The following is a 26,681-nucleotide window of genomic DNA, read 5'->3' on the forward strand; positions in this document are numbered from 1 at the left end:
CAGAAAATGAAGAATTGAAAACTGTAAATGTGTGAAAAGCAGTGATTCTAGCTGACTCTGCGGTTCCTCTGCTTCTCATACTGCTGACTGTGGCTTAATGGTCTACAGCTGGACTGTCTGCTACCTACACTGGAGATAACTATTTAATCTATAATGACTAGAACGTTCCTTCTCTCTCTCTCTCTCTCTCTCTCTCTCTCTCTCTCTCTCTCTCTCTCTCTCTCTCTCTCTCTCTCTCCTTTCTCTTTCGCTCTCTCTCTCTCTCTCTCTCTCATTTATCTTTCGTTCTCTCTCTCTCTCTCTCTCTCTCTCGCTCTCTCATTTATCTTTCGTTCTCGCTCTCTCTCTCCCTCTCTCTCTCTACGTTCTCTTTCGCTCTCTCTCTCCTTTCTCTTTCACTCTCTATCTCTCTCTCTCCTTTCTCCATCTCTCTCCCCTTCTCTCTCTTTGATGTGTCTCTGTCATTCTGGAGGACTGTTACTCAAGTCATTAATAGTGAATGGTTTTAAAATTGTGAATGTTTTCTTCATTTAAATGAGCCTACTTTTGACAGATGATGTAAAACTGTATGAATTAATTAATTAATGTTTTGTTGCTTAACATGTTCATCTCTCTCTCTGTCTCTCTCTCCCCCTCTCTTCTCCCAGGGTGCTGTTTTGTCACGTTTTACACACGGAAAGCCGCCCTTGAAGCCCAGAACGCACTGCATAACATAAAGACCTTAACAGGGGTGAGTGTGTGTTCTCGTTTCTCCCTGTTTCTCCTCGGCCCACGCTGTCCTGCTATTACGCAGTGACAGTGATTACCAGGGGACATCTCCCACTACTGTCACGTCACACACTGTGGCTGTCTGTATGGTGTGTGTCTGTATGGTGTGTGTCTGTATGGTGTGTGTGTGTGTGTGTGTGTGTGTGTGTGTGTGTGTGTGGGTGGGTAGGCCTTTACTGTGTCACTAACTTATTTGTGTCATTTGTGTCTGACTGCATTATATATTCTGTGTGTGTGAATATACACTGCTCAAAAAAATTAAGGGAACACTTAAACAACACAATGTAACTCCAAGTCAATCACACTTCTGTGAAATCAAACTGTCCACTTAGGAAGCAACACTGATAGACAATACATTTCACATGCTGTTGTGCAAATGGAATAGACAACAGGTGGAAATTATAGACAATTAGCAAGACACCCCCAATAAAGGACTGGTTTTGCAGGTGGTGACCACAGACCACTTCTCAGTTCCTATGCTTCCTGGCTGATGTTTTGGTCACTTTTGAATGCTGGCGGTGCTTTCACTCTAGTGGTAGCATGAGACGGAGTCTACAACCCACACAAGTGGCTCAGGTAGTGCAGCTCATCCAGGATGGCACATCAATGCAAGCTGTGGCAAGAAGGTTTGCTGTGTCTGTCAGCGTAGTGTCCAGAGCATGGAGGCGCTACCAGGAGACAGGCCAGTACATCAGGAGACGTGGAGGAGGCCGTAGGAGGGCAACAACCCAGCAGCAGGACTGCTACCTCCGCCTTTGTGCAAGGAGAAGCAGGAGGAGCACTGCCAGAGCCCTGCAAAATGACCTCCAGCAGGCCACAAATGTGCATGTGTCTGCTCAAATGGTCAGAAACAGACTCCATGAGGGTGGTATGAGGGCCCGACGTCCACAGGTGGGGGTTGTGCTTACAGCCCAACACCGTGCAGGACGTTTGGCATTTGCCAGAGAACACCAAGATTGGTAAATTCGCCACTGGCGCCCTGTGCTCTTCACAGATGAAAGCAGGTTCACACTGAGTACATGTGACAGACGTGACAGAGTCTGGATACGCCGTGGAGAACGTTCTGCTGCCTGCAACATCCTCCAGCATGACCGGTTTGGCGGTGGGTCAGTCATGGTGTGGGGTGGCATTTCTTTGGGGGGCCACACAGCCCTCCATGTGCTCGCCAGAGGTAGCCTGACTGCCATTAGGTACCGAGATGAGATCCTCAGACCTCTTGTGAGACCATATGCTGGTGCGGTTGGCCCTGGGTTCCTCCTAATGCAAGACAATGCTAGACCTCATGTGGCTGGAGTGTGTCAGCAGTTTCTGCAAGAGGAAGGCATTGATGCTATGGACTGGCCCGCCTGTTCCCCAGACCTGAATCCAATTGAGCACATCTGGGACATCATGTCTCGCTCCATCCACCAATGCCACGTTGCACCACAGACTGTCCAGGAGTTGGCGGATGCTTTAGTCCAGGTCTGGGAGGAGATCCCTCAGGAGACCATCCGCCACCTCATCAGGAGCATGCCCAGGCGTTGTAGGAAGGTCATACAGGCACGTGGAGGCCACACACACTACTGAGCCTCATTTTGACTTGTTTTAAGGACATTACATCAAAGTTGGATCAGCCTGTAGTGTGGTTTTCCACTTTAATTTTGAGGGTGACTCCAAATCCAGACCTCCATGGGTTGATACATTTGATTTCCATTGATAATTTTTGTGTGGTTTTGTTGTCAGCACATTCAACTATGTAAAGAAAAAAATATTTAATAAGATGATTTCATTCATTCAGATCTAGGATGTGTTATTTTAGTGTTCCCTTTATTTTTTTGAGCAGTGTATTTCAGTGTGTATGCATTTGAGAGAGAGAGGTGTGTGTGTGTGTGTGTGTGTGTGTGTGTGTGTGTCTGTGCTGTAGGGGCCTTTCCTCTACCAGACTCCTGCTGCGGTCCTCTGGCCCTGTGTATATAGTAAACCCAGTGGAGTGATAGAAGAGCACTAGGATTTTGGCTCCGCTCCCCTCCCAGGTTCTGGAAGTGTCTAGCTGCTCCTCTGGGTTTAACAGGCCCCTGGACCATGGTTAATCCTGCTTGGGGTGTTGGCAGGCTGCAGCCTTGGCTGTTCTGAGGCTCTGGAAGCCTATTGGTTAGAGGGAAGGGAAGTCTGCACACTGTATTTCCTCTGTTGGTTAGTAGATGGACCTATTGGGTTAGAGAGGGTGGATATGAGCGTGGAGCGTGGATATGATACGTCACATGCTCTAAACATTTTAGGATTAGGTGAACTTGAAATTGCCGCCGTCCCTCATTTCCTCTGTCCCTCTGCCAACTCCTCCCCCTTCTGTCACTCCTTTCCCCAGGCCGGTAACACTCTAAAACTAACACACACACAGGGCTGAATCAATAGCACTATAATCAAATCATTTTGAGCGGTTTTGGGAGGTCATGATTATCTCATTTAAAACGGCCTCCTCTGAGAGCTCAACGGCAATGCTGCACTGCAGGCATGTTTAAATTTGATGGACTTTAATAAAGTACTGACTGACCTTCCTCTGGGAGAGAGGGAGAGCTGGAGGGATGTAGTGGGAGAGAGAGAGAGAGTCCATAAATGCTTTAATGTTGAGTGGAGGTAGAGAGGTGGACAGCAATGGACAGAGATGTGAGCTAAGGAGAGGATGGAGTGATGAGGAAGGGAAAGAGGGAGAGCATAGTTCGCTTTAGAGCAAGGTAATAAACGAGTCCAGCTAAAAAATAATACCTGCTTGTTAGCTCTTCGTCTCTCCCTCTCTTGTAAAAGGCAGCAGAACAATGTTTATGTTGGCTCTCTGTCTCTCCCGCTTTCATTCTTGCGCTCTAAACTGTAGACCCTGACAGGGTGAGATCCAATCACAATCACAGCAGTTGGACGGCGGCCATATTGGACTAGAGCGGTTGGCAGAGCTGAACAGCGGCCATATTGATTTAGGGCGCACACAGGAACAGTTGAATGGCTGCCATGTTTGAGTAGGGCGTTGAGTGTGAATAGTCTGGAGAGAATGTGGTAGTGAGTATAAACGTGTATGTTCTGTATAGCCCTGTATAGTACTCCTATACTCCCCCCATCTCCAACACAGTGTTAAAAAAAACAAAGACTGAGAGCACAGGCTCCTGCCAGCCACGTATTGGAGTGACACACTTTAGAAAAGCAGCCTCTCTCCTTTGCCAACTCCCTGCCTGTCCATCTCTCTCTCTCTCTCCCTCCCTTCTCTCTCTCTAAGCCTCCAGCTTTGGCAGCAGACTGCAAGTGCTGCGTGGAGACCTGTGTGTGAGAGTGTGTGTGTGTGTGTGTTTCCGTGCATGTGTGCTGTGCTTGTGCTATGATGTATCAATGGAGATCTTGCTTAAACCTGCCCAGGTCAGAACAGGGACTAGATGTATGCTGTGATTCCCACACACTCTGGCACACACACACAGACACACACACGCAAATACTGTACCTCCTCCCCTCCCCAAATCTGCCAAGTAGCGTTAGATGGGTGAAAGGAAGAGTTTTTATTTCTAATGAACAGCTAATGAAGCTCTGGGGACTGTGGGTGGGGGATTGGAGGAACGGGGGTGGAGGTGGCTGGTCGGGGCATGTAGCTAGGGAGGCCCGCTTGTCTCAGAGGCTCTAATGTCACCACTGAGCTGTGCTTTAAAGTAGCCCCAAAACATTGATCTACTGAAAATATGTCCCCAGCTCCTGCTGCAGATATTTAAGAACATAATACCCTCCCCTGCTGCACAGCCATCAGTAGTCTGGACCTCCACACATACCAGTAGTCACACTGCACACACATAAGCACATCCGCACACACAAACACTACACGCACAGCCACAAACACACTCTCCCACACACATAAGTAGTCACTCACTACACAGGTAGTGACTCATTACATACACACAAAAGCAATTATGTTCTATACAACCACAAACATAAACACAATCACTCCCCTCTGCACACATACACACAAACACACACACACACACACCAAACACACACACACACACACACACACCAGACCTGGGTTCAAATACATGTGTATTTGTTATTTAAATACTTGATTTCTGTGTATTTTAAATACACAGCCCAAAACACACACTGTACTTTTATGAGTCGACCAAATTATATTTGAAAATATTTTCAAATACTTCTTTTAATTACTATTTTCAAATACGTGCATGGGAGTGTATTTGAATTGAAATAACTGAAATAGTATTTGAACCCAGGTCTGACACAAACACAAATAGAAATGTGAGTTAAAGCCTGTCGGCCCGTCCGCCAGACAAGGTTGTCTGAGATTTTCCACTAAATTGAACTCTTTCATCAGCGGCTGACAGATGTCTAAATGGCTGGTGTCTCCCCACGCCAGCGCTCACAGCACGGCACTGCACAGACTGCCTGTCACACACACACACACACACACACACACACACACACAACATACACAGTCTGTGTGGCTGGGGGGGAAGAGAGGGAGGGAGGAGGGAGAGAGAAGGACGTGTGAGAGCTAATCTAGGACACGTCCTCTCTAGTGTCCTCCAGCAGCTCTCTCTCTCGGTCCATTTCGCCATCTCTCCCTCTCTCTCTGGGTGAGAAATCCGCTGGATGAAAACGCCTTTGATTCATAGTTTTTCTTTCAAGGATATTTCATTCTCACTGTGTGGGGGGTGAGGCGAGGCTGGGTGAGGAGGAGGAGGGGAGGAGGGGTGAGTTCAGACGCGATCAGTCGAGCCCTGTGTCCTTGATGCAGGCTGATCAGAGTGCTGCCCGAGCGCCAAGTTTGATAAGGAGAGTGGGGCTCATTAAAAAGCTGCACTTCAGAGACCACACACACACTTTGACACACACACTCAGGTCCCAACCATTTCAGCCTTTCAGATGGTGAGGTAATTATTATACTTCAATGTCACATGAGTACAGACTCTTCCTGCAAGGAATGGCCCATCAAATCTAAAGGCCAAAGAAATGAACCCACCCACACACACACACACACACACACACACACACACACACACACACACACACACCAGTAGTCACAATACTAATCAGGAAGAATTCAGGACTGTGAGGGTGAGGATGATTGGGCTGGAGGGAATCATAACGGTTAGAGTTGGTGTCAATGCGTGTTGTAGTTAAAGTAGGAATGGCAACTCTCCCATCACATTGGGCCCTGTCTGTGTTGTTTGTTCAGGTGTTAACATGTTTCACATATCACTGCCCTATCACCAAGGGCTTTCAGCACGCCACTTCTGGAACAGCAGAGAGAGGAGTCTGGCACCCGCTCTGGAAAAAGGGATGAGGTATGCCTTCCTGGACTGATAGCTAGAGTGCGTCCTAATTGACACCCTATCCCCTATATAGTGCACTACTTTTGACCAGGAACTATAGGGAATAGGGTGCCATTTCGGACGCAACCCTGGAGTTATTTTGTGTAAAACTATGACAGTTCTAGCTGCTGCATGTGGCACCAGAAGATATTTCATAATGAAGCCTGATTGCCATGAACAGTGAATAACCTCTGAAATGTTTATGCGGCACTTTGGTTTGAAACAGCTGAACCGTGCTATAGGATATTAAACATGTGATGTAGTAGGTCTGTACCATCAGTCACTAATGCATCCCCGGAGACTGGCAGTAACAGTGCTATGAACTGAAAGGTTATACCTCACATTGGCACCGCTTAGTTTAGCTGACATTTTAGAGTGGTTCAAGCTCTAACACACAGCTGACTATTCTGAAGAAGGAAGAGCAAAGTGTGTGTGTGTGTGTCTCATCTTTTAATCCCGCTCAATACACACATTATACTAACCACTAGACTAAGTCAACAGAAAGTTACCCATTCCTCATTGCTAATGTCACACACACACACACACACACTTATACACACACCAAGCCAATCCCACAGCGTTGTCATTACAGACGCTCATTATAGAAATCAATTTAATTAAGGGCTGTAATTACCGGAGTGAAGCCCAAATGCTATGGCAAACAGGGGCTGGAGAAAGTAATCCCCATCGACACTACACCCGCCTCCCACCCGTCTCAGTGTGTGTACACTTATTTAATAAATCGCTTGTTTCAAATTAACTTCCTCTCCTCAGCATGCTGGTTTGAGAGGAAGAGAAGGCTAACTATGTTAAATACTGTGAGTACTTAGCACTAGGACCTTAGCGAGCTACGCCGGATAGCTAATGCTACAATCCCCCAGTCACTCAGCGCCCAGGCTTGGGGTTAATTGTTTACTAAGGGAAATAAGTGGGGCTAATGTGGGGTAACTGTGTGAGAGAGGTAGTGGTGACGACAGGGAACATAGAAGGCAGACTTTGAGATAATTGTGTGTTAGGGTGAATTATAGATGTCTAGTTGTATTAATGCTGTTGTGGGTGTGTAGGGAATGTAAATGGCCAGAATGCAGATGAGCACAGAATGTATGTTTGTCAAAAGAGTCTACGTGTGTGTGTGTGTATTGACCACAGTTATTGACTCCCCACTGTGAGGACCATATGTCTGTCTGTGTCACCATCACTACCTCAACCCCACAGAGGAGAGAGGGATAAGTAGGTTGAGGGAAAGAGGGACAGAAAAAGAGAGAGGGAGAGAAAGGGATAGGTAGATACTAGATGGAAGAGTGGCTAGAATGTGTAGTTTTGCTGGAATGAGATCTGTACAGTTAAGTATGTGAAAATGTGTGACTCTGAAAGTGTGTGCTGCTGAGTAAACTTGGTGTATGTGATACCAGGGTGTTCAGTACAGTAGCTGAGAGCTCTTCTATTGGCTCACACACTAGTCAGGTGACAGTGTTTATTGAGGTGCTGACTGCTGGCAAAGGCTACACTGCTACTGGCAGCATTCGGTACTCAGTGGGGGTTTGTCTACACACAGACACTCACACACTTACTGTAGACACACACTTTGTGGCAGCCTGACAAGTTCAAATCTGACCTTTAAAGCCCAAGGGCATTCCTCGCGGGCCGGGGGGGTTAGAGGAGTTGGAGGAAGGGGTACATGCTGTAGGTGAGAGGGTGACCATTAAATGCTGAGGGTTATTAGGTTTCTGGCACGTTGTGTCCTGGAAGGAAATGTTTAGAGGGCAAGTGTAGTCGAACACAGCACACCTGAACGCTGGCCAGAGAGTAGTGTTGCATAGCGTTGGTTGGGTAGGAAACAGTATGGTAGTGATAAGGGGATAATACCCTGCTGGAGAGGGAGCGCTACCTCCATGTCATCAACTAGTCTGACAGATAGACACCTCGACCTCACCGCCACAGGAGCTGGCACAGAACGGGCACTTCATGGCATGCCCCGACTGGCCAACTGGAAATCAGGAAGAGGGGAAAGAAGAGATGTTTCCAAGTGGAATAGGGTCACAGTAAATAATCTAATTACCAACTACCATACCAGAGGAAAATGTCACCAGTGTAGGCCACATTCACAATGACACATGGCACAGGTTTAGATGTTTGGTTACTGAGAAAGGGGGAAACAAGTCAGGAGGGGAGGCTTGGGGTGTCATGGTGAGTGGAGGCAGAGTGACCGCAGTAGGTAGCTCCAGGGCTCTCAGTGAAGAACCAGCAGTGTGGGGTAATGGTGGAGCTGCATGAGCCTCAGAGAGATCAAACGCATCACACCCCGGGTCTGAAGCCTGCAAGGCCTTCTGGGTAGACAGATCTGGGAGAAGAAGGAAGGCATCTAAACAGAACTTTCTGAGAGAGTGTGAGAGGCAGAGGCAGGGATAGCCGCTAGCTAGCGCCTGTAGCCTGAGGATGCGGTTATTTCTGTACTGTAGCCCTCCAACATATGATCCACTGGCTCTCTCTCTCTCTCTCTCTCTCTCTCTCTCTCTCTCTCTCTCTCTCTCTCTCTCTCTCTCTCTCTCACACTCTCGCACACACACACACACACACACACACTGTCTTGTACAACTAACCTTGTGGGGACACATCATTCAGTCCCATTCAAAATCCTCACTCACTCACTCACTCACTCACTGGGCTATAAACCAAAATGGGCACAATGGATCCAGGTAGTAAATTCAGTTGAATTGTTTTAAATAGATCTGAGGACTGCCATCAACTGGTGACACTGGGGTGGTGGATGTAGGAGTGTTGTGGAAAATGAATAAAGTAAATGTATAACAGACATGGGGGAGAGAGAGACAGAGAGCAACAGAGAGAGAGACAGACAGATAGAGACAGACAGATAGAGACAGACAGACAGACAGACCGATAGAGGCAGAGACAGACGTATAGAGACAGAGGCGTACAGACAGAGAGAGGCGGACAGACAGAGAGAGGCGGACAGACAGAGAGAGGCAGACAGACAGAGAGAGACAGACAGACAGAGAGAGGCGGACAGACAGAGAGAGGCGGACAGACAGAGAGAGGCGGACAGACAGACAGAGAGAGGCGGACAGACAGACAGAGGCAGGCAGGCAGACAGGCAGGCAGACAGGCAGGCAGACAGGCAGGCAGGCAGGCAGGCAGGCAGACAGACAGACAGAGGCTGACCGACAGAGAGAGACAGACAGATGGAGACAACTAGAGGATCAAAGTGCCCTGCCACACAGTGATTGTTCATGCTGAGCCAGGGGCATTATGGGTAAGACAGGGCACAGACAAAGACACACACACACCACAGCTGGTGAGAGCCCAGAAGATTGATCTCTGCTGTGTGTGTGTGTGTGTGTGTGTGTGTGTGTGTGTGTGTGTGTGTGTGTGTGTGTGTGTGTGTGTGTGTGTGTGTGTGTGTGTGTGTGTGTGAGAGTGAGTGAGTGAGTGAGAGGTGGGCAGAGACAGAGTCAGTGTGATTGATACTGGGCTAGATTTAGAGAATTACTGTCATTCATCTCTCTGCAGATCAAACAAGCACATCATCTCTCATAAAGGAGGTAGAGAGAGAGAGAGAAAGAGAGATCGTTACAGCACATTTGAAATGTCTTTATTCTTTTGGAACTTTTGAGTGTAATGTTTACTGTATATTTTTTATTGTTTATTTCACTTTTGTTTATTATCTATTTCACTAGCATTGGCAATGTAAACATATGTTTCCCATGCCAATAAAGCCCCTTAAATTGAATTGAATTGAAATTGAGAGAGAGAGAGAGAGAGAGAGAGAGAGAGAGAGAGAGAGAGAGAGAGGTGTGACAGCCATCTTGTCTGTGAAGTGTTTGCTTGTTCTCACTTAAAAAACACTCATCAATCAATCATTGAACCTCTCTAAACCTGCAACGAGGGTGCGAGGGACACACCTCGACGACTTCTGTCACAGTGTGTGTGTTTGTACTCTGGCTTTTGATATTCCTACGCAACTTCAGAGTTTCTCTTTAGTGTGTGATCTGTTGTGACTTTCAGAGTGGCCAGTTTGTAGTGTGTCGGTTTGCTGTGAACAGTCAGTGTGTGTGTGTGTGTTGTGACTGAAGTGTGTGTTGGATGTAGTGTGTGTGATCTCCGAGTGTGTGTGTGTGTAGTCGTCACTAGGTGTGTGTGTCAGTATAGTATTGTAAAGGTGTGTTTGTCCTGTCTTTTCCAGATGCACCACCCCATTCAGATGAAGCCTGCAGACAGTGAGAAATCAAACGGTGAGTGATCATACACACATTGGGTTGGAGTATTACGTGGTCAAGGGTATGTGTATGTGCTTTAGTGTCTCTGTGGCTCAGTGCTCCTGTTTCAGAGAGAGAGAGAGAGAGAGAGATAAAAATTATTAAAGTGTTCCGGGAGGGGGTCAGGGAGAGTTCAACTGTTTTGGCCCCACGGTGAACCAACCTTTCTCTTCGAGAGAGTCTCCCTGCGTCTCTCATACACACACAGACAAATGGCTCTATTGCAGATGTGGTTATAAACCCATTTATCCAGCCATAATGCTTTACTGCCTCTGAGAGAAGCCAGACAGGGGCCATGTCCCAATACTAACAAATAGCCTCTCTTCCTCATCCACTGGACCACTGAAAGTATACAAGGATAGAGGGTAATAATATTGGGACAGATCCAGATGGAACAGTACTGGCTGAGCTACACACTGAGAGAGACGGAGTAGTGTCATAAGCCACTGACAGCACACAGTCATCACTTAATAAAGCCACTCGTAGCACCATCTTCTAGACTCTACACACTGAGGAAATACAATAAAGTAGAAACATATAGATCCATCCATATAAGTAATGATGAGACCTTAATAAAGCTATACTGCTCCAGCCATCTTCTGTGAGGTTATGAAATAGAACTTGATAAGATATATCCGTCTAGGTAACGATGATGAGACCTTAATAAAGCTACAGCTAGCTACTGTAGGATCATCATTTACTGTAATGGAAGATAGTAAAGTATGGCCATATGAAATGAATCCATCTTGTTAATGATAATAAGTTCCATAAACCTTTATTGGAGTTGCTGTAACCATGATGAATTGTAGTTAAGCGGGTTGTTGCTTTAATCAATCAAGAGGTGTGTGTGTGTGTGTGTGTGAAGGCGCATGTGTGTGCTTGTCTTCACCTCACTGCTGTTTTTCTTTCTTTCTTGAAATCTGATCTGAAATCAGTCAAACACTGTTTCTCTGCTTTCCAATACATCACTAACTCTGACTCAGGTCGGCTAGCAGATGTTTAGTCACTGTTAAGGATATCTCTCTGCTGTTTCTCCATATCCACTCTCAGTAAATTAATTACAGTGCTGTTAGTGCGTGCACGTATACAGACGAGTTGGAAGCCTTTGAAACAACACTTATCTTCCCTGCGTATCCCAGTGTTATTTTTTTAAACGCACAAACAATTCAAACAGCAAAATAAACAAGTGCTCTATTGATTTCCCAGAGTGCAACAGACCGCTTATCTCTTTCGCCTCCCGGTAAGAGCTGACAGTTTCCTCATTAAAAATGAATTGGATTAGCATTACTTTGAATGGTGGGGAGCACATACACACACACATTCTCTCTCTTGTCTCTTTCCCACGGTCATACACACATTGAGACAAGAAACAGTAAGAGTCTCTGTCTCTCCCACAACACACAAACACACACACTGTTACACAGGCCGAGGTATTGCAAGATAAATGGAGCGATTGGGTCAGAGAGAAAGGGATCAAACAGGGGGAGGAGGGGCAGCCAGACAAAAAGAAACCCAGAGAGATGGGAGAGGAGGAGATAGAGACAGAGCTATAGGAAGAATGAGGAAGAGAGAGAAACTAAGAGAGAGAGAGAGAAACAAATAGAGAGAGAGAGAAACAAATAGAGGGAGAGAGAGAAACTAATAGAGAGAAAGAGAGAAACGAATAGAGAGAGAGAGAGAAACAAATAGAGAGAGAGAAACGAATAGAGAGAGAGAGAGAAACGAATAGAGAGCGAGAGAGAAACGAAGAGAGAGAGAGAGAAAAATGAATAGAGAGAGAGAGAGAAACGAATAGAGAGAGAGAGTCGCACAGAGACTTGGTGTTGAAGTGGTAATGATACATTGATCACAGTCTGCAGATGAAATGCTGAAACTCTCTCTCTTTCTTCTCATTTTTTGCTGTTTCTCACCTGTTTTAATGTCTTCCTTTCTTCATCTGCAGCGGTGGAGGACAGGAAACTGTTCATCGGCATGGTGTCTAAGAAGTGCAACGAGAACGACATCCGAGTCATGTTCTCTGCGTTCGGACAGATCGAGGAGTGCCGGATCCTGCGAGGGCCCGACGGACTCAGCAGAGGTGTGTGTTTCTTGGGCTCCATCCATATACACAGTCACCCTGACCCCTGACCCCCTCCTCCCTTACCCACCATCCTTTTCACCCCTCCCACCTCCTTATATCCACCCCCTTATAAGCTCCTATACAGTTCTGAACTCTTATCCCTCCCCTTACAGTTCTCCTCTAGGCAGAAAGAGAAAATATGTTCTCCCTCACTATTGGCCAACCATTGAGCTACTATGCAGTCAGCAGTTCAGTGTCCCCCTTAGTCAATCTCCTCTTCATTGGAACAGGGAACACCCCTCCCACCTTCCCTTCCCTCCCCCTGCCTCCTTTCCCCCTCACCCCCTCCAATCCCCCTGCCTCCTCTCCTCCCTCCCCCATACCCCTCCCTCTGTGGTCTCTATGTGCTGAAGAGATGGGGCGGGGTCTGCCAAACCAAACTGTCTGTCCTGCCCAGCGTCACACGAGGCTGTCACTGTCATCGTCACACAGGTTTATGTGGATGTGTCGGTTGTTGTGTGTTTTTCTATGGATGTTATCGTTGTTCTTACTGTTACTGTTGACTGTCTCATTATCTGAAGGGCTCTTCTTCTTCACTCCTCAAGGTGCATCTAGCCACTAGCAATCTCTAATACTCTGTCACACACTGTCCTCCACTGTCCCTTCATCTTCCTCTCGCTCAATCCTCCACTGTCCCATCATCTTCCTCTCTCTCAATCTTCCACTGTCCCATCATCCTCCTCTCTCTCAATCCACTGTCCCATCATCTCCCTCTCGCTCAATCCTCCACTGTCCCATCATCTTCCTCTCTCTCAGTCCTCCACTGTCCCTTCATTCTCTCTCTCTCTCTCTCTCTCTCTCTCTCTCTCTCTCTCTCTCTCTCTCTCTCTCTCTCTCTCTCTCTCTCTCTCTCTCTCTCTCTCTCTCTCTCTCTCTCTCTCTCTCTCTCTCTCTCTCTCTCTCTCTCTCTCTCTCTCTCTCTCTCTCTCTCTCTCTCAATTCAATTCAATTCACTCAATTCAATTCAAGGGGCTTTATTGGCATGGGAAACATATGTTTACATTGCCAAAGCAAGTGAAATAGATAATAAACAAAAGTGAAATAGTCTCCCGAGTGGCGCAGTGGTCTAAGGCACTGGTTCGAATCCAGGCTCTGTCGTAGCCGGCCGCGACCGGGAGACCCATGGGGCGGCGCACAATTGGCCCAGCGTCGTCCAGGGTAGGGGAGGGAATGGCCGGCAGGGATGTAGCTCAGTTGGTAGAGCATGGCATTTGCAACGCCATGGTTGTGAGTTCGATTCCCACAGGGGGCCAGTATGAAAAATTTAAAAAATAATGTATGCACTAACTGTAAGTCGCTCTGGATAAGAGCGTCTGCTAAATTACTAAAATGTAAATGTAAATAAACAATAACAAATGAACAGTAAACATTACACTCACAAAAGTTCCAAAAGAATAAAGACATTTAAAATGTCATATTATGTCTTAATACATGTGCAACAATGTGCAAATAGTTAAAGTTCTCTCTCTCTCTGTCTTCCACTGTCCCTTCATCCTCCTCCTCTCTCTCTGTCTTCCACTGTCCCTTCATCCTCTTCCTCTCAGTCCTCCACTGTCCCTTCATCCTCCTCTCTCTCTCTCTCTCTCTCTTCCACTGTCCCTTCATCCTCTTCCTCTCAGTCCTCCACTGTCCCATCATCCTTTCTCTTTCTCAGTCCTCCACTGTCCCATCATTCTCTTCCTCTCTCTCTCTCTGTCCTGCACTATCCCAGAATTCTATTACACATGATCATCCTCTTTTCCAGATCTTTATCTCTTCCACCCTCCCTCAATCACGTCTCTGTTGTCCTCATGAATATTAGAATCTCAGGCTGTCCCCCTTTACTGCAACATAACCTCCACAAACCCCAGGCTTCCTAACAGGGAGAGTAGTCTTAGTCCAACCTGGTCCAGAGCAGTAAATAAATGAAGCAGAGTGAGGCTGCAGATAAATCGGCCTTCAAGTGGGTTTGCCTGTCCCACCTGGCTCTGCGCTAACACAGCGCTGTTATTAAACCACAATATCAATCAGAAGCCTGTTCTGTTCCACCACCCGCTATTAATACAATATGGATCACACCACTGGTGGATCCACGGCTGGGCCTGGGGAGCTACCCTACATTCATGAAAGGACTGTTCTCTTTCTCCTCTGCTATTGGAGCCTGTTGCTGACGACAGAATGCGGCCTGCTAGATATTTATAGCGTCGGCTAGGCGGCTAAGTGTCATCTTCTTCGCTGGATGATAAAAAACAGACAGTAATGGAAAGAGATGCTTTTATCTGGTCATTTTTAGCACTGACTTTAATAAATCTATGGTTCAGCTCGACAGAGGGGTTTATTTTGGGTATCAAACGAAGGAAGGAACGGGCTCGGAAACTAACAAACGCATTTTGGTGGAGGAAGGAGATAGAATGCCCGTCTTCTATTGTAAAATGCCTCATTGGTTCTATGGTATAATGGCCAGTAAACAGTATTTCAATGGAGAATCCACAGGAACTGCCTGGCCTGTTAATGAGAGTTGGTGAAAGACTGAGAGGAGATGGCCTAAACAAACCCAGTCTAGCAGGTCACCTTAACCGGTGGATTCTCTCTGTAGCATAACATCTGGGTCATGTACTGTAGGAGGTTTTTCAAACTATTTTTAAGATTATGGCCCATCTAGAATTACCCCATATTAGTTTCTGAAACTTGCTCAAAGATGACCGATCTTGGCCTCTCTCAACTGATGCCAGATAGAGCAAGACCCTGGACAGTAGGAGTCTTTTCAAACTTTAACCCCAAGGCAACTTCATCTGCCACATTTTGCTACGACACAGACCTAGTTAGGTTTTATTGGTACTGTACTGTTAGGCAGGTCCATAATAAATAGTCTAGACAGTGGACTGGCTATCCCTAACCCTCAACCCCGTTCTATCACAAAGGACAAGACAATCATAAAGGTAGAGGATGAATCACGGACACTCATCTATTCTCTCCTACCGCTGTCCTTCATTTCACCCTGGCTCTGTCCTTCTTACCCTTTCTCACTCTAGTCTTCCTCCCCTTCATCCTCTCTCTCACCCATTCACTCACTCTTACTCTCTCTCTCTTTCTATCTCTCTTTCCATCCGTCCACCCCCACCCCATGCACACAGTTCTGACTAGATGACCTGTCTGCTAGCTAGCTAGCTAATTGTATCCTATGCAGTCAGCTAGCTACAAAGTGTGTGTGGACTGGGGATGGGGATGGCTGTGCTACTACTGCTAGCATGGTTCAGTGTGTGTTAGCGTGTTAGCGTGTTAGCTTGGGAGTGGGGGTGTTGAAGCTCTCCTCCAGTATATTGACACTGCCTCTCTCTGATCACTCCCCAACCAACAGGCCTCAGCCAGAGGGAAGCCAACGTTAAGGGTAATACCATTTAATTTAATACTAGACTATTGCCCAACAATTACGATTTCACCAATCAAACTCCAAACCGCCAAATAGGTCAGAGTTCCCAAAGAATGTGCATCATTCTGCCCACCACACCCACTCTCCCTCCCTCCCCCAAGATTTGTTCAATTTGTGTGATTTTTTTTATGTGATGTCTTTTCAGAACCCATTCTTCATAGAACCCTAGAGACTGTTTGTCACAGTCGTCCCCCCCGCCCCCTCCCCCCTCTCTCTCTCGTCTGCTTCATGTAGGAGAGGGGGCATCCAATCAGACACACAATGCAGGCCTAATGAGTTCAAATATTTTTTATGCAAATTGGACAGATTTACATTCTCTAGAAGAGAGAGAGGAAGAGTGGGAGAATACTAGTACAACCAGTTATTTCTGTGTAGGAGAGAGAGAGAGAGAGAGAGAGATGGGCAGAGAGAGAAAGAAAGAGAGACTGCGGAAGATGAAGAGGGAGGGAGAGAGCTTCAACCACCCCACCTCAACTCAATGCTCAAGTCATCAACAGCCATCCCCATTGGCGCACAACAACCTGCCAATCAAAAACTCTGATTGATTCTGATTGGAGCTGTCCTATTGTGGATGGGGTTGGGTGTGGTCGTCATGGCGCTAGCTGTGCTCATTGGCTGTTGTTCCTTAGCAACCTGAAAACACTGTTGTCTGCTTGTTTAGTTCTCTGTACAATCTCTGTTTTGGGTTTATAACAACGACATGTCCAACCCTTTTGTCTTGTTTTGTTTTTTCTTGTCTCCTCTTCCTCCTTCCGTTCCTTCTCTCCCCCTATGCCATTGTCCCCTCCCTCCCTCCCTCCCTCCCTCCCTCCCTCCCTCCCTCCCTCCCTCCCTCCCTCCCTCCCCCCTCCCTCCATCTCTCCTCCCTCCTCCATCCATCTCTCCCTCCCTCCCTCCATCTCTCCCTCCCTCCCTCCATCTCTCCCTCCTCCCTCCCTCCCTCCATCTCTCCCTCCCTCCCTCCCTCCATCTCTCCCTCCCTCCCTCCCTCCCTCCATCTCTCCCTCCCTCCCTCTCTCTCTCCCTCCCTCCCTCCCTACAGGATGTGCGTTTGTCACGTTTTCTACCAGGGCTATGGCACAGAATGCAATCAAAGCCATGCACCAGTCTCAGACTATGGAGGTACTGTACCCTCGCCCTTTCTCTTCAATTTCCTTTCTTTCTCTCTCTCTCTCCATCTCTCTCTCTCTCCATTTCTCTCTCTCCCATATCTCTCTCCATCTTTCACACTTTCTCTCTCTCTCTATCTCTCTCTCTCTCTCTCTCTCTCCATCTCTCTCTCTCTCCATCTCTCTCTCTCCATTTCTCTCTCTCTCCCATATCTCTCTCTATCTTTCACACTTTCTCTCTCTCTCCATTTCTCTTTCTCTCCATTTCTCTCTCTCCCATATCTCTCTCAATCTTTCACACTTTCTCTCTCTCTCCATCTCTCTCTCTCTCTCCATTTCTCTCTCTCTCCCATATCTCTCTCCATCTTTCACACTTTCTCTCTCTCTCCATCTCTCTCTCTCTCTATCTCTGTGTGATAAAATCAGTTGGATGCTGTCACATGCTCGTCATCCTTTGGCCAAATATGTCAAAGTAGGACAAAGAAGAAAAGTCACTTTCAAAACTCTCTGTCACAGCAGTCATTCTTCTCAGAAAAAGAAATAACATAAAAACTGTGGAAAAAAAGTGTCAAAACCGACAAGGTAACCTAAGCAAGGACCCCAGATCACACTGACCAGGCTGACTGGCTCTGTTAAGGATGTCACACAGCAAAAGAGATGAGACGGGCAGCATTATAGACGCCCACATTTAGACAGGACCCCCATCAGTGACCCTATGACCTCCCCATCGCCGTGGCTGTGGCCAATGGGAGTGTGTCTGTGTGGGTTGTGGTGTCCTTGTCAGTTTGTAGGGTTTTTGACAGTAGGAGATGACAGGGATGTGATTGCAGGAGAATTACAGGGCCTTGGTCAGACGTGTGTGCGTGTGTGTGTGTGCGTGCGTGATCTGGTAATGACACAGTGTATTACAGACAGAGATTGACAGTCGCCTTAGTGGCCCTCTCATTATGGATAATGATGATGATGATAGTCATCCATATTGATATACTCTGACCCTGACAGGAAAAGGGCTGTCTGTGGCGTCCCTTTGTGTCTCAGTATGTACACACAATCTTCAAGTGTGTGTGTGCATGTGTACGTGCTTGTATACATGTCAATGATGTCTGTGTGGTGCGGTGTGTGTAGGACTTTGTGTTGCAGTTTGAGTGCGTTTACCCCCCATATTGCTCTTAATCAGTGTTCTCTATTTATACTATAATAACCTTCTGGCCCAATGTCCTCTGCTTTTTAACACACACATAAAGCCCTAAACAGGAGGCAGAGATTGCAGTGGACAATGACAATGGAAAAAAGCTTAATTTCCATGTGAAAAACATGCTGCTGACTAGATCTGGGCAGGACCCAAATTGTTGCACCGTTTTTGTAATGTCCCCCAGTTTGCAATTTAAAAGTAATTACTTTGGGTCCGAATGAGGATTGGTAAATAGAGTTTGGTTATTGTCTTGGCTCTATCGTCCCCCACTGTTTTAGATTGTGTGTGCCTGTGTGTCGATGTGTGTGTGCATTTGTATGTATGTGTGTGTGTGACTTTGCCTTTCACTAATGGCCTTGTCACTGTCATATCCATTCTCATTATACTCTGGCATTCAGGACACACACACACACACACACACACACACACACACACACACACACACACACACACACACACACACACTTTATAAATGTCAGGGCATTATGAACGTGGATATGACCAGGACAGGTCCTTTACGAGAAAGCACATTCATTTACACACGCACGCATGCGCACCGAGAGAGAGAGAGAGAGAGAGCAGTGGATGTTGATTGTAAGGCAGACTAATGTGGTTGTATTTGTGTTACTCACGGTGTTCTGTAAAGCCTGATGATTTGTGGCTGTGTGTATAATATTCATCCTGCCTATAAAGGCTGATTTGAGTGGTTAGAGGGCTGTTCGCTCTGCTCTGGCTAATATCAGGGCCGGCTCCAGGCATAAGCGACATAACTGACCTAAGCATTGCTTAGGGCCCCCAGCCGCTCGGGGGCCTACGACCAAAAAATAAATAAATAAAAAATAGGAATTCAGTCGGGGTCTCAACTTACTGTTGAGAGTTAGAATAGTAGAATACACAAGGTGCAATTACGAAATTTGGTTGTGCATCAGTAGTTTTTCTCTTGTTATGTCAGTCACTAACAATCACTGAATTAGCATGTCAGCTAACATTTCTTAGACTGCTAAGTTAGTCTAGCCAACTATATACACTTGTAGTAATCATGGCCAAATACCGACTAGGCATTCAGGGCAGGTGCACAGGGGCCCTGACCTTCATGGGGCCCCCATTGATTTTGTTAGTCACTTTCACTCAGATATCATCTCCCCTAAAAAGCTAGGGCCGGCCCTGGCTAATATCAGGACTTCTAGAGACAGAAGCTACACACACAACACAGTAACACAGCACAGTAAGTGGAGTGTGAGTGAGGAAACATAGCTGTGTATGTTTGGAGACTGGACAAACACAAGACAGGTTAAGGGGAGAAAAATAGGAACGTAGAGATTGACACAGTGAGTGAGGTATGGTAAAGAAATAGCTTTCTCTGTGTCTGCTATTTACCACCAGCCCATTAAAACTAACAAGCTCAAAGTCCTATAGACGGGTTGGTTGTTTAGTAACAAAACTGAAACATGCGCAACTATGGGGCAAAACAGAAGGTTGGCTTTGACTGTTGACAACATGTAAACTATATTTGTTGGTAAAATTCTGAACACGAGCCTGTTTTAAAACGACGATTTTGATAATTTAATGAAATTATAATTTAAGACTATTTTAAATACAAATATATCCATCTATTCAGGATGTCGAAGTCTTTGGCTTGTAAAACCATTCATGTGTCACCTGCATTGGGGCAGTACAACCCCGATTCTGTGGAGGTGATCATGAGCCAAAACGGCTGTGTTCCAAATGATCAAAGCCAGATTTTTGGCACTGAGCTCAACCTGATGGAGATGACAGAAGGGGAGTACACCCACCTTCAGCACATCATCCAGTCACACATGGAGGCACAGGCGGCTGGTCCAGAAGGATCTGGAGATGCCCGGTTCAACACTACCGTATTCACTGTGGAAAGCCCCGCACCCCAACCTACGACCACAAACTGCGAAGCAGAATACCCAGCAAAGTCTCCACCGAACACTCCACCTGATGTCATATCAACTTCAACTGATGAGCAGCAGTACATTTTCAGCGACTTGAACCAGGGTGGACAGGTTGACATCAAGGAAATTTAAATGGTATTGGTCAGTGACGGGAATGTTATACCTGGAGAAAGGACCCCCACCACTTGCGGTGAAGTCCCCGGCTCTGTGTTGGCTAAAGTCAGGAGTGCAGTGGATGCGACCCAAGAACGCGGCTTGGAAGCATACAACAACGGTAGCACACAGCTATTGTCCAGGCCCAACCCACCAGGCCCAAGTTCGCTTGGAGAAGAGGTTCAACTGCACCCCCTGTGACATCCCCAGACAACAGGATGTGCAATCAGCAGCTCTTAGCAATTTTTTGACAATGCTTCATCACTCCAATGAGGCGCAAGAAGCAGCAATGCATCCACAACCGCAGAAGTGGGTGAGGTCAGATCGGGGCAACCCTATTGAGCTGTCATACCCATATGGAAGCATGTTCTACCCCATCGCTGGCGCCCGTCAAGGGTTTGGGATGGTCCCTCATATGCTTGAACCCAATAAGCATCAAGGGTTGATCATTCCAAAGAACTTCACATTCAGCTATCGGCCAGACAAGATGCCTGACAAAGTTCCATGTGTCAACAGCCCCAACTCAACAGAGGAGAAAGTTTGGGTGAAGGTGGAAGATGATGCTGTGGCGAAGCCTGCTAAATGCGGTAGGACCCGTGGACCCTGTGCTATCAAGGCCCCCGGCATTGTCCCAAACTCAGTGGAGGGAAGAGCAGCTGGAGGAGCAGGCACCAGGAAGAGAGGAGGGCCACCAGTGGAAAGTAGCCAGCGCAGAGAGAGGCACAACAGCAAGGAGCGGGACCGCAGGAGGAGGATCCGCTTCTGCTGTGATGAGCTGAATGTGCTGGCGCCGTTCTGTAACCACGAGACGGACAAAGCCACCACCCTGCAATGGACCACCGCCTTCCTCAAGTACGTCAGAGAGGTGTACGGGGACTCCATCAATGGAGTCGACAGACTAGAATATATCGAAAGAAAGAAAACGGTGGTTTGATTCATTCTGAAAATTGCCAGATTCAGTTCTTCAACCCATGGTTACATAAGACAGATAGTTACTTAAGGCAAAAACAAAAGTAATGTGGTTGATCGGGCGTATAACGCGACGTCTTGCCACTCAAAGGTTGCGAGTTCAAATCTCATCACGGACAACTTGAGCTTTTTAGCTAATTAACAACATTTAACTACTTACTACTTTTTAGCTACTTTGCAACTACTTAGCATGTTAGCTAACCCTCCCCCTAACCCTAACCTTTACCCTTTTAGGTAACCCTTCCCCTAACCCTAACCTTAATAACCCTTTAACCTAACTCCTAAACTTAATCTTAACCCTAACCCCAAACCCTAACCCCTAGCCTAGCTAACGTTAGCCACCTAGCTAGAATTCATAAGATATCATACGTTTTGCAAATTCATAACATATAATACGAATTATAATTTGTAACATACAGTATCAAATGAAATGGGTGATGGACATCCACAAATTAATACATACCATACGAAACGTAACATATCATACTAAAAGGAGTGTCTCGGATTTATGTCCAGGTTGTAGGATGACACAGCCAAGTATTGCGCCATGCATTGGGTTCAGACTGTTACGGCTTGGTCTGCGCTCCACTCATACCGATTTAATTAGCATACATGTCTTTTTAAAAATATTATCAACTGGTACTAATGAGCCTTAGCAACAACCACACAGCCCTGACGGCATTTACAGAGGAAGCAAATGAAGGTAAACAAAGCAATGTAATTAAATAGAATGATAATGTCGGCTATACCAACTGAAGGGAACTAACAGTTGTTTAATATGTGTGGTTATTAGGTCTACTTACGGTCAATACTGATAGTGGCTAATATTTAACATGATAGAACTAGTCAATAGAGAAAGTCAGGGTAGCCTATACTGTCATTAAGACATTGGAGAGTGCCCATCCCTGCAAGTTAAAAGGTCGTACAACTTAAATTGTGCATAATGGCACAGCAATTTCATAAACTTTACTGTGGGAAAGTTGATATGTTGATATGCTTAAATTTGCTGCCATATGACTGGTTTCAAATGTGTCTCCAGCGATTTATAAGGTACAAATAGATCAACAAGTGTAATTTATATTTACAATTGCCTTATCCAAATGAATTACTAATTTACCTAGCTCTTATCAATAGCTCTTATCAAGTTGTAAATTATATTGCATGGAGAATGGTGTTATTTCTATTGGGAAAAAAGAAAGTCAATGCTTTTTTCACTTGGAACCGTAAGGTTCGCTAGACCTTATTCGCACGTGAAGGTGGTGGGATTATGAGGGAAGTAAGTCATCAGAATTCGGCGTATCTGTAGACACACCTCCGCCACACTTTCATTTATTCAGTCTCCACTCCAAACGAATAGCAGGTGAATAGCATGCTATTCTCATGCTTAAGTTCAAAGTCAGAATACGCATTGAGAGAAAAGTACATAAAAAGGGAATTATGCTCCATTTAAGCACGCTTCACTTGGGTCAGAATCCCCCCCTTAGAGAAAAGCCATGATTTAGCCCAAATCACTCGAGTATCAGTCTTTGGAGCTCTAGGGCCCCTGCCCCTCCACCCCCTCCCAGGATCGGCCTCTCATTCTGGGCCGTGTTTTCCCGGCCTGCTGGGTGTCAGCTGGAGTAATGAGATATTTAGTAGAGAGAGCGAGAGAGCCCCATCTCCAGGGGGAATACGCTCTAACACAAGAGGCCCCAGACTGACTCTCCTCCGAATGCAATTTTCTCCCTTCTTTATCTCTTGTCTAGCTCGTCAGAATGAAGGGAGGAATTGAGTGCTGGAGAGAGGGAGTAAATATGCCTGAGCTGTCTTCAGCTAAAGAGACATGTTCATCTGCTGATAGATACAGTCAAACCCTCAGAGATTAACACACAGTGACAGAGACACCCACACTCAGACAGACACACAGACACACACACACAGGTCCTTTCAGGCCAGCCCTATAGTATGATAGAGTAGTGATATAAACACCATCTGGTTAGGATGGCGATCACAGTATGAGCCAAGCTCCCTGACTGAGTCTGAAAACTCGCCTCCAACTAAATGTTTCAATTAAAAGCTTTTTATTCTCCCGTGGCAAATTGTGTGTGTTTGAGCAGGTTTTGCCCCCAGTTAGGCTTTGATTTCAGCGTGAGTAATGTAATGGTGTGATATGATAGATTATAATGTCTGTGGTTTAGTGTCCTCTGTAGTTAAATCACTGCCGCCGTGTCTTTTATGTTACAGCTCACTGTTTAGTGTGTGTGTGTGTGTGTGTGTGTGTGTGCCTGCGCGCAAGTTCTATTTTCTTATCCGAACTGTCAATATAATATTAAATATTCAGACTCAAACCCAGTACTGTCATCAGCATATTGCAGCTGAACAAACAGAGACCGACACACACACAGGGAGAGAGAGCGACACACACACACAGAAACACATGTACCTCATTTACGGACACAACGCTCTGATTCTCTCTCTAAGCTCTCTAAATCTCTTTCTCTCACCCCTCTCTCGCTCTCTTCTCCCTTTCTTTCTAACCATCTCTGTTCTCTCTCTCTACCTCCGTCTACCTGTCCCTCTCTATCTGGCTCTTTCTTTTTCCCACTCCCTCTCCGTGAGATGATGAAATACTTTTAGAACTCAGGAAATCGATTTCTGTGGGGGGAAAAAACCATTCTGGACTGTAAGATAACTCGGCCCTTACGGGAAGCTAGTCCCTTCCCCTTAGTTTTGTGTGCTTGTTAGTGTCATGTTACGTGTGTGTCTGCGTGCATTGTGCGTATGTTGTGTTAGGGTTAGTTTTTAACCAATTCCTGTAAACAAATCAAAATGTAGGTATATTTTGAATATACATTTAGGAAATTCCTTGTGCAATCCTGAACCCTGCTTCCCCTTTCTCTCCCACCCTCCCTCCTCCCTCCCTCAGGGCTGCTCGTCTCCCATCGTGGTGAAGTTTGCCGACACGCAGAAGGACAAGGAGCAGCGGCGCCTGCAGCAGCAGCTGGCTCAGCAGATGCAGCAGCTCAACAATGCCACCACCTGGGGGAGTCTGACGGGGCTGGGCGGCCTCACCCCACAGTATCTGGCTGTAAGAGGACACGCCGCGTCGCCCACCCCTTACTACAGCCCCGCAGCCAACGCATCCGTCACCGCCGCAGTCAGTGCCACCCTCCCCGCCCCCCACTACCCTCCCTGCTGTCGCCAACCGCCGACCCCCCCCTGTCCACACCCCCAGAGAGTCAGACACCCCCCTCCTTTCCCTTTCGCCCTCTCCTCCCCCTTAAGAGTCCACTCCCCCTCTCCTTCTCCCTCTCTCAGGGGGTGTAGCCGTGACAGGGAAATGAGGCCTTTGAATCATAGGGGTCAAGGTTCAATGGGCGGAGCCAATCATTGGTGTGATCCAATAAGAGGTCTTCCCCATGTCTAATATTGTTGTCCTATATGGTCACAGTGGTGATTGATTGACAGATTGGCTTGTGGTGTTCAGAAGCCTCATTCCCCCTGTCTTCGTCAGTACTTTAGAGCATTTCAGAACCCCCCTCTCAACTCATTCTTAGGACCCCCTTACTCCAGTAGCCTCTTTCAGAACTGACCCTCCACACTTCCTCTTTCACTCTGAAACCTAAAACTTCTGTCCCCAACTTCTCTGAAACAGACCAGTCTACTCTTCCTTGAGTCCTCTTCATCACAACTAGGATCTTTTCTGAAACTGTAAACGTGTAAATAGTTGTAAAAAGTTGTAAGCAGTACATGTACATAAGCCTTTGAGGGGCATGTTTTTTGACAGTTACTCTCAGTATTCTATTCTGAAATTGTACATGTCTCAGTGACTCAGTGGTTAGATGTACAGTAGTAGATGTCATATACAGTTTCCTTTGGAAAGTATTCAGACCCCTTGACTTTTTCTACATTTTGTTAAGTTAGACTTTTTCTAAAATGGATAAAACAACAAACAAAAAACTCTGCAATCTACACACAATACCCCACAATGACAAAGCGAAAACAGTTTTACCTTATTTACATAAGTATTCAGACCCTTTGTTATGAGACTCGAAAACTCAGATGCATCCTGTTTCCATTGATCATCCTTGAGATGTTTCTACAACTTTATTGGAGTCCACCTGTGGTAAATTCAATTGATTGGGTATGATTTTGAAAGGCACGCACCTGTCTATATAAGGTCCCACAGTTGACAGTGCATGTCAGAGCAAAAACCAAGGAATGAGGTCGAAGGAATTGTCCGTGGAGCTCCGAGACAGGATTGTGTCGAGGCACAGATCTGGGGAAGGGTACCAAAAAATTTCTGCAGCATTGAAGGTCGCCAAGAACACAGTGGCCACCAACACTCTTCCTAGAGCTGGCTGCCCTGAGCAATCGGGGGAGAAGGGCCTTGGTCAGGGAGGTGACCAAGAACCCAATGGTCACTCTGACAGAGCTCTAGAGTTCCTCTGTGGAGATGGAAGAACCTTCCAGAAGGACAACCATCTCTGCAGCACTCCACCAATCAGGTAGAGTGGCCAGACGGAAGCCACTCCTCAGTAAAAGGCACATGACAGCCCGCTTGGAGTTTGCCAAAAGGCACCTAAATACTCTCAGACCATGAGAAACAAGATTCTCTGGTGTGATGAAACCAAGAATGAACTCTTTGGCCTGAATGCCAAGTGTCACGTCTGGAGGAAACCTGGCACCATCCCTACGGTGAAGCATGGTGGTGGAAGCATCATGCTGTGGGGATGTTTTTCAGCGGCAGTGACTGGGAGACTAGTCAGGATTGAGGCAAAGATGAACGGAGCAAAGTACAGAGAGATCCTTGATGAAAACCTGCTCCAGAGCTCTCAGGACCTCAGACTGGGGCAAAGGTTCACCTTCCAACAGGACAACGACCCTAAGCACAAAGCCAAGACAACGCAGGAGTGGCTTCGGGACAAGTCTCTGAATGTCCTTGAGTGGCCCAGCCAGAGCCCGGACTTAAACCTGATCGAACATCGCTGGAGAGACCTGAAAATAGCTGTGCAGCAAAGCTCCCAATCCAACCTGAGAGAGCTTGAGATGATCTGCAGAGAAGAATGGGAGAAACTCCCCAAATACAGGTGTGCCAAACTTGTAGCGTCATACCGAAGAAGACTCAAGGCTGTAATCGCTGCCAAAGGTGCTTCAACAAAGTACTAAGTAAAGGGTCTGAATACTAATGTAAATGTAATTATAAAAACCTGTTTTTCCTTTGTCATTATTGGGTATTATGTTTAGATTGATGAGGGGAAAAAAACAATTGAATCCATTTTAGAATAAGGCTGTAACTTAACAAAATGTGGAAAGTCAGGGGGTCTGAATACTTTCCGAATGCACTGTATGTTGTTTATATAACCCATAGCCCACATGCAGTAATGATGCCAAGATCATAATGATACTAGCAGAGCTGAGATAGTGAGGGTGATCACTGTTTCTATTTCCAATCCC

The 26,681-nt window shown here is 46.4% G+C and overlaps 1 protein-coding gene across 24 annotated transcripts in view; it reads left to right on the forward strand.

The window, feature by feature from the left end:
- The window catches only part of LOC121559430 (CUGBP Elav-like family member 2), a 166,055-nt gene that overhangs the window by 118,801 nt on the left and 20,573 nt on the right, over positions 1–26,681 (forward strand). For 13 of the 24 annotated variants that reach the window (XM_045215434.1, XM_045215438.1, XM_045215440.1 and 10 more), the window contains 6 exons: positions 648–730; positions 10,303–10,351; positions 12,318–12,452; positions 15,832–15,861; positions 16,946–17,025; positions 24,151–24,381. In XM_045215434.1, the coding sequence (XP_045071369.1) occupies positions 648–730; positions 10,303–10,351; positions 12,318–12,452; positions 15,832–15,861; positions 16,946–17,025; positions 24,151–24,381 (608 nt within the window). The remainder of the gene's footprint in view (positions 1–647; positions 731–10,302; positions 10,352–12,317; positions 12,453–15,831; positions 15,862–16,945; positions 17,026–24,150; positions 24,382–26,681) is intronic. The other 11 variants (XM_045215428.1, XM_045215441.1, XM_045215442.1 and 8 more) reach the window with 3 other exon arrangements.

Source organism: Coregonus clupeaformis, unplaced genomic scaffold (assembly GCF_020615455.1).
Source record: "Coregonus clupeaformis isolate EN_2021a unplaced genomic scaffold, ASM2061545v1 scaf0442, whole genome shotgun sequence".
NCBI lineage: Eukaryota > Metazoa > Chordata > Actinopteri > Salmoniformes > Salmonidae > Coregonus > Coregonus clupeaformis.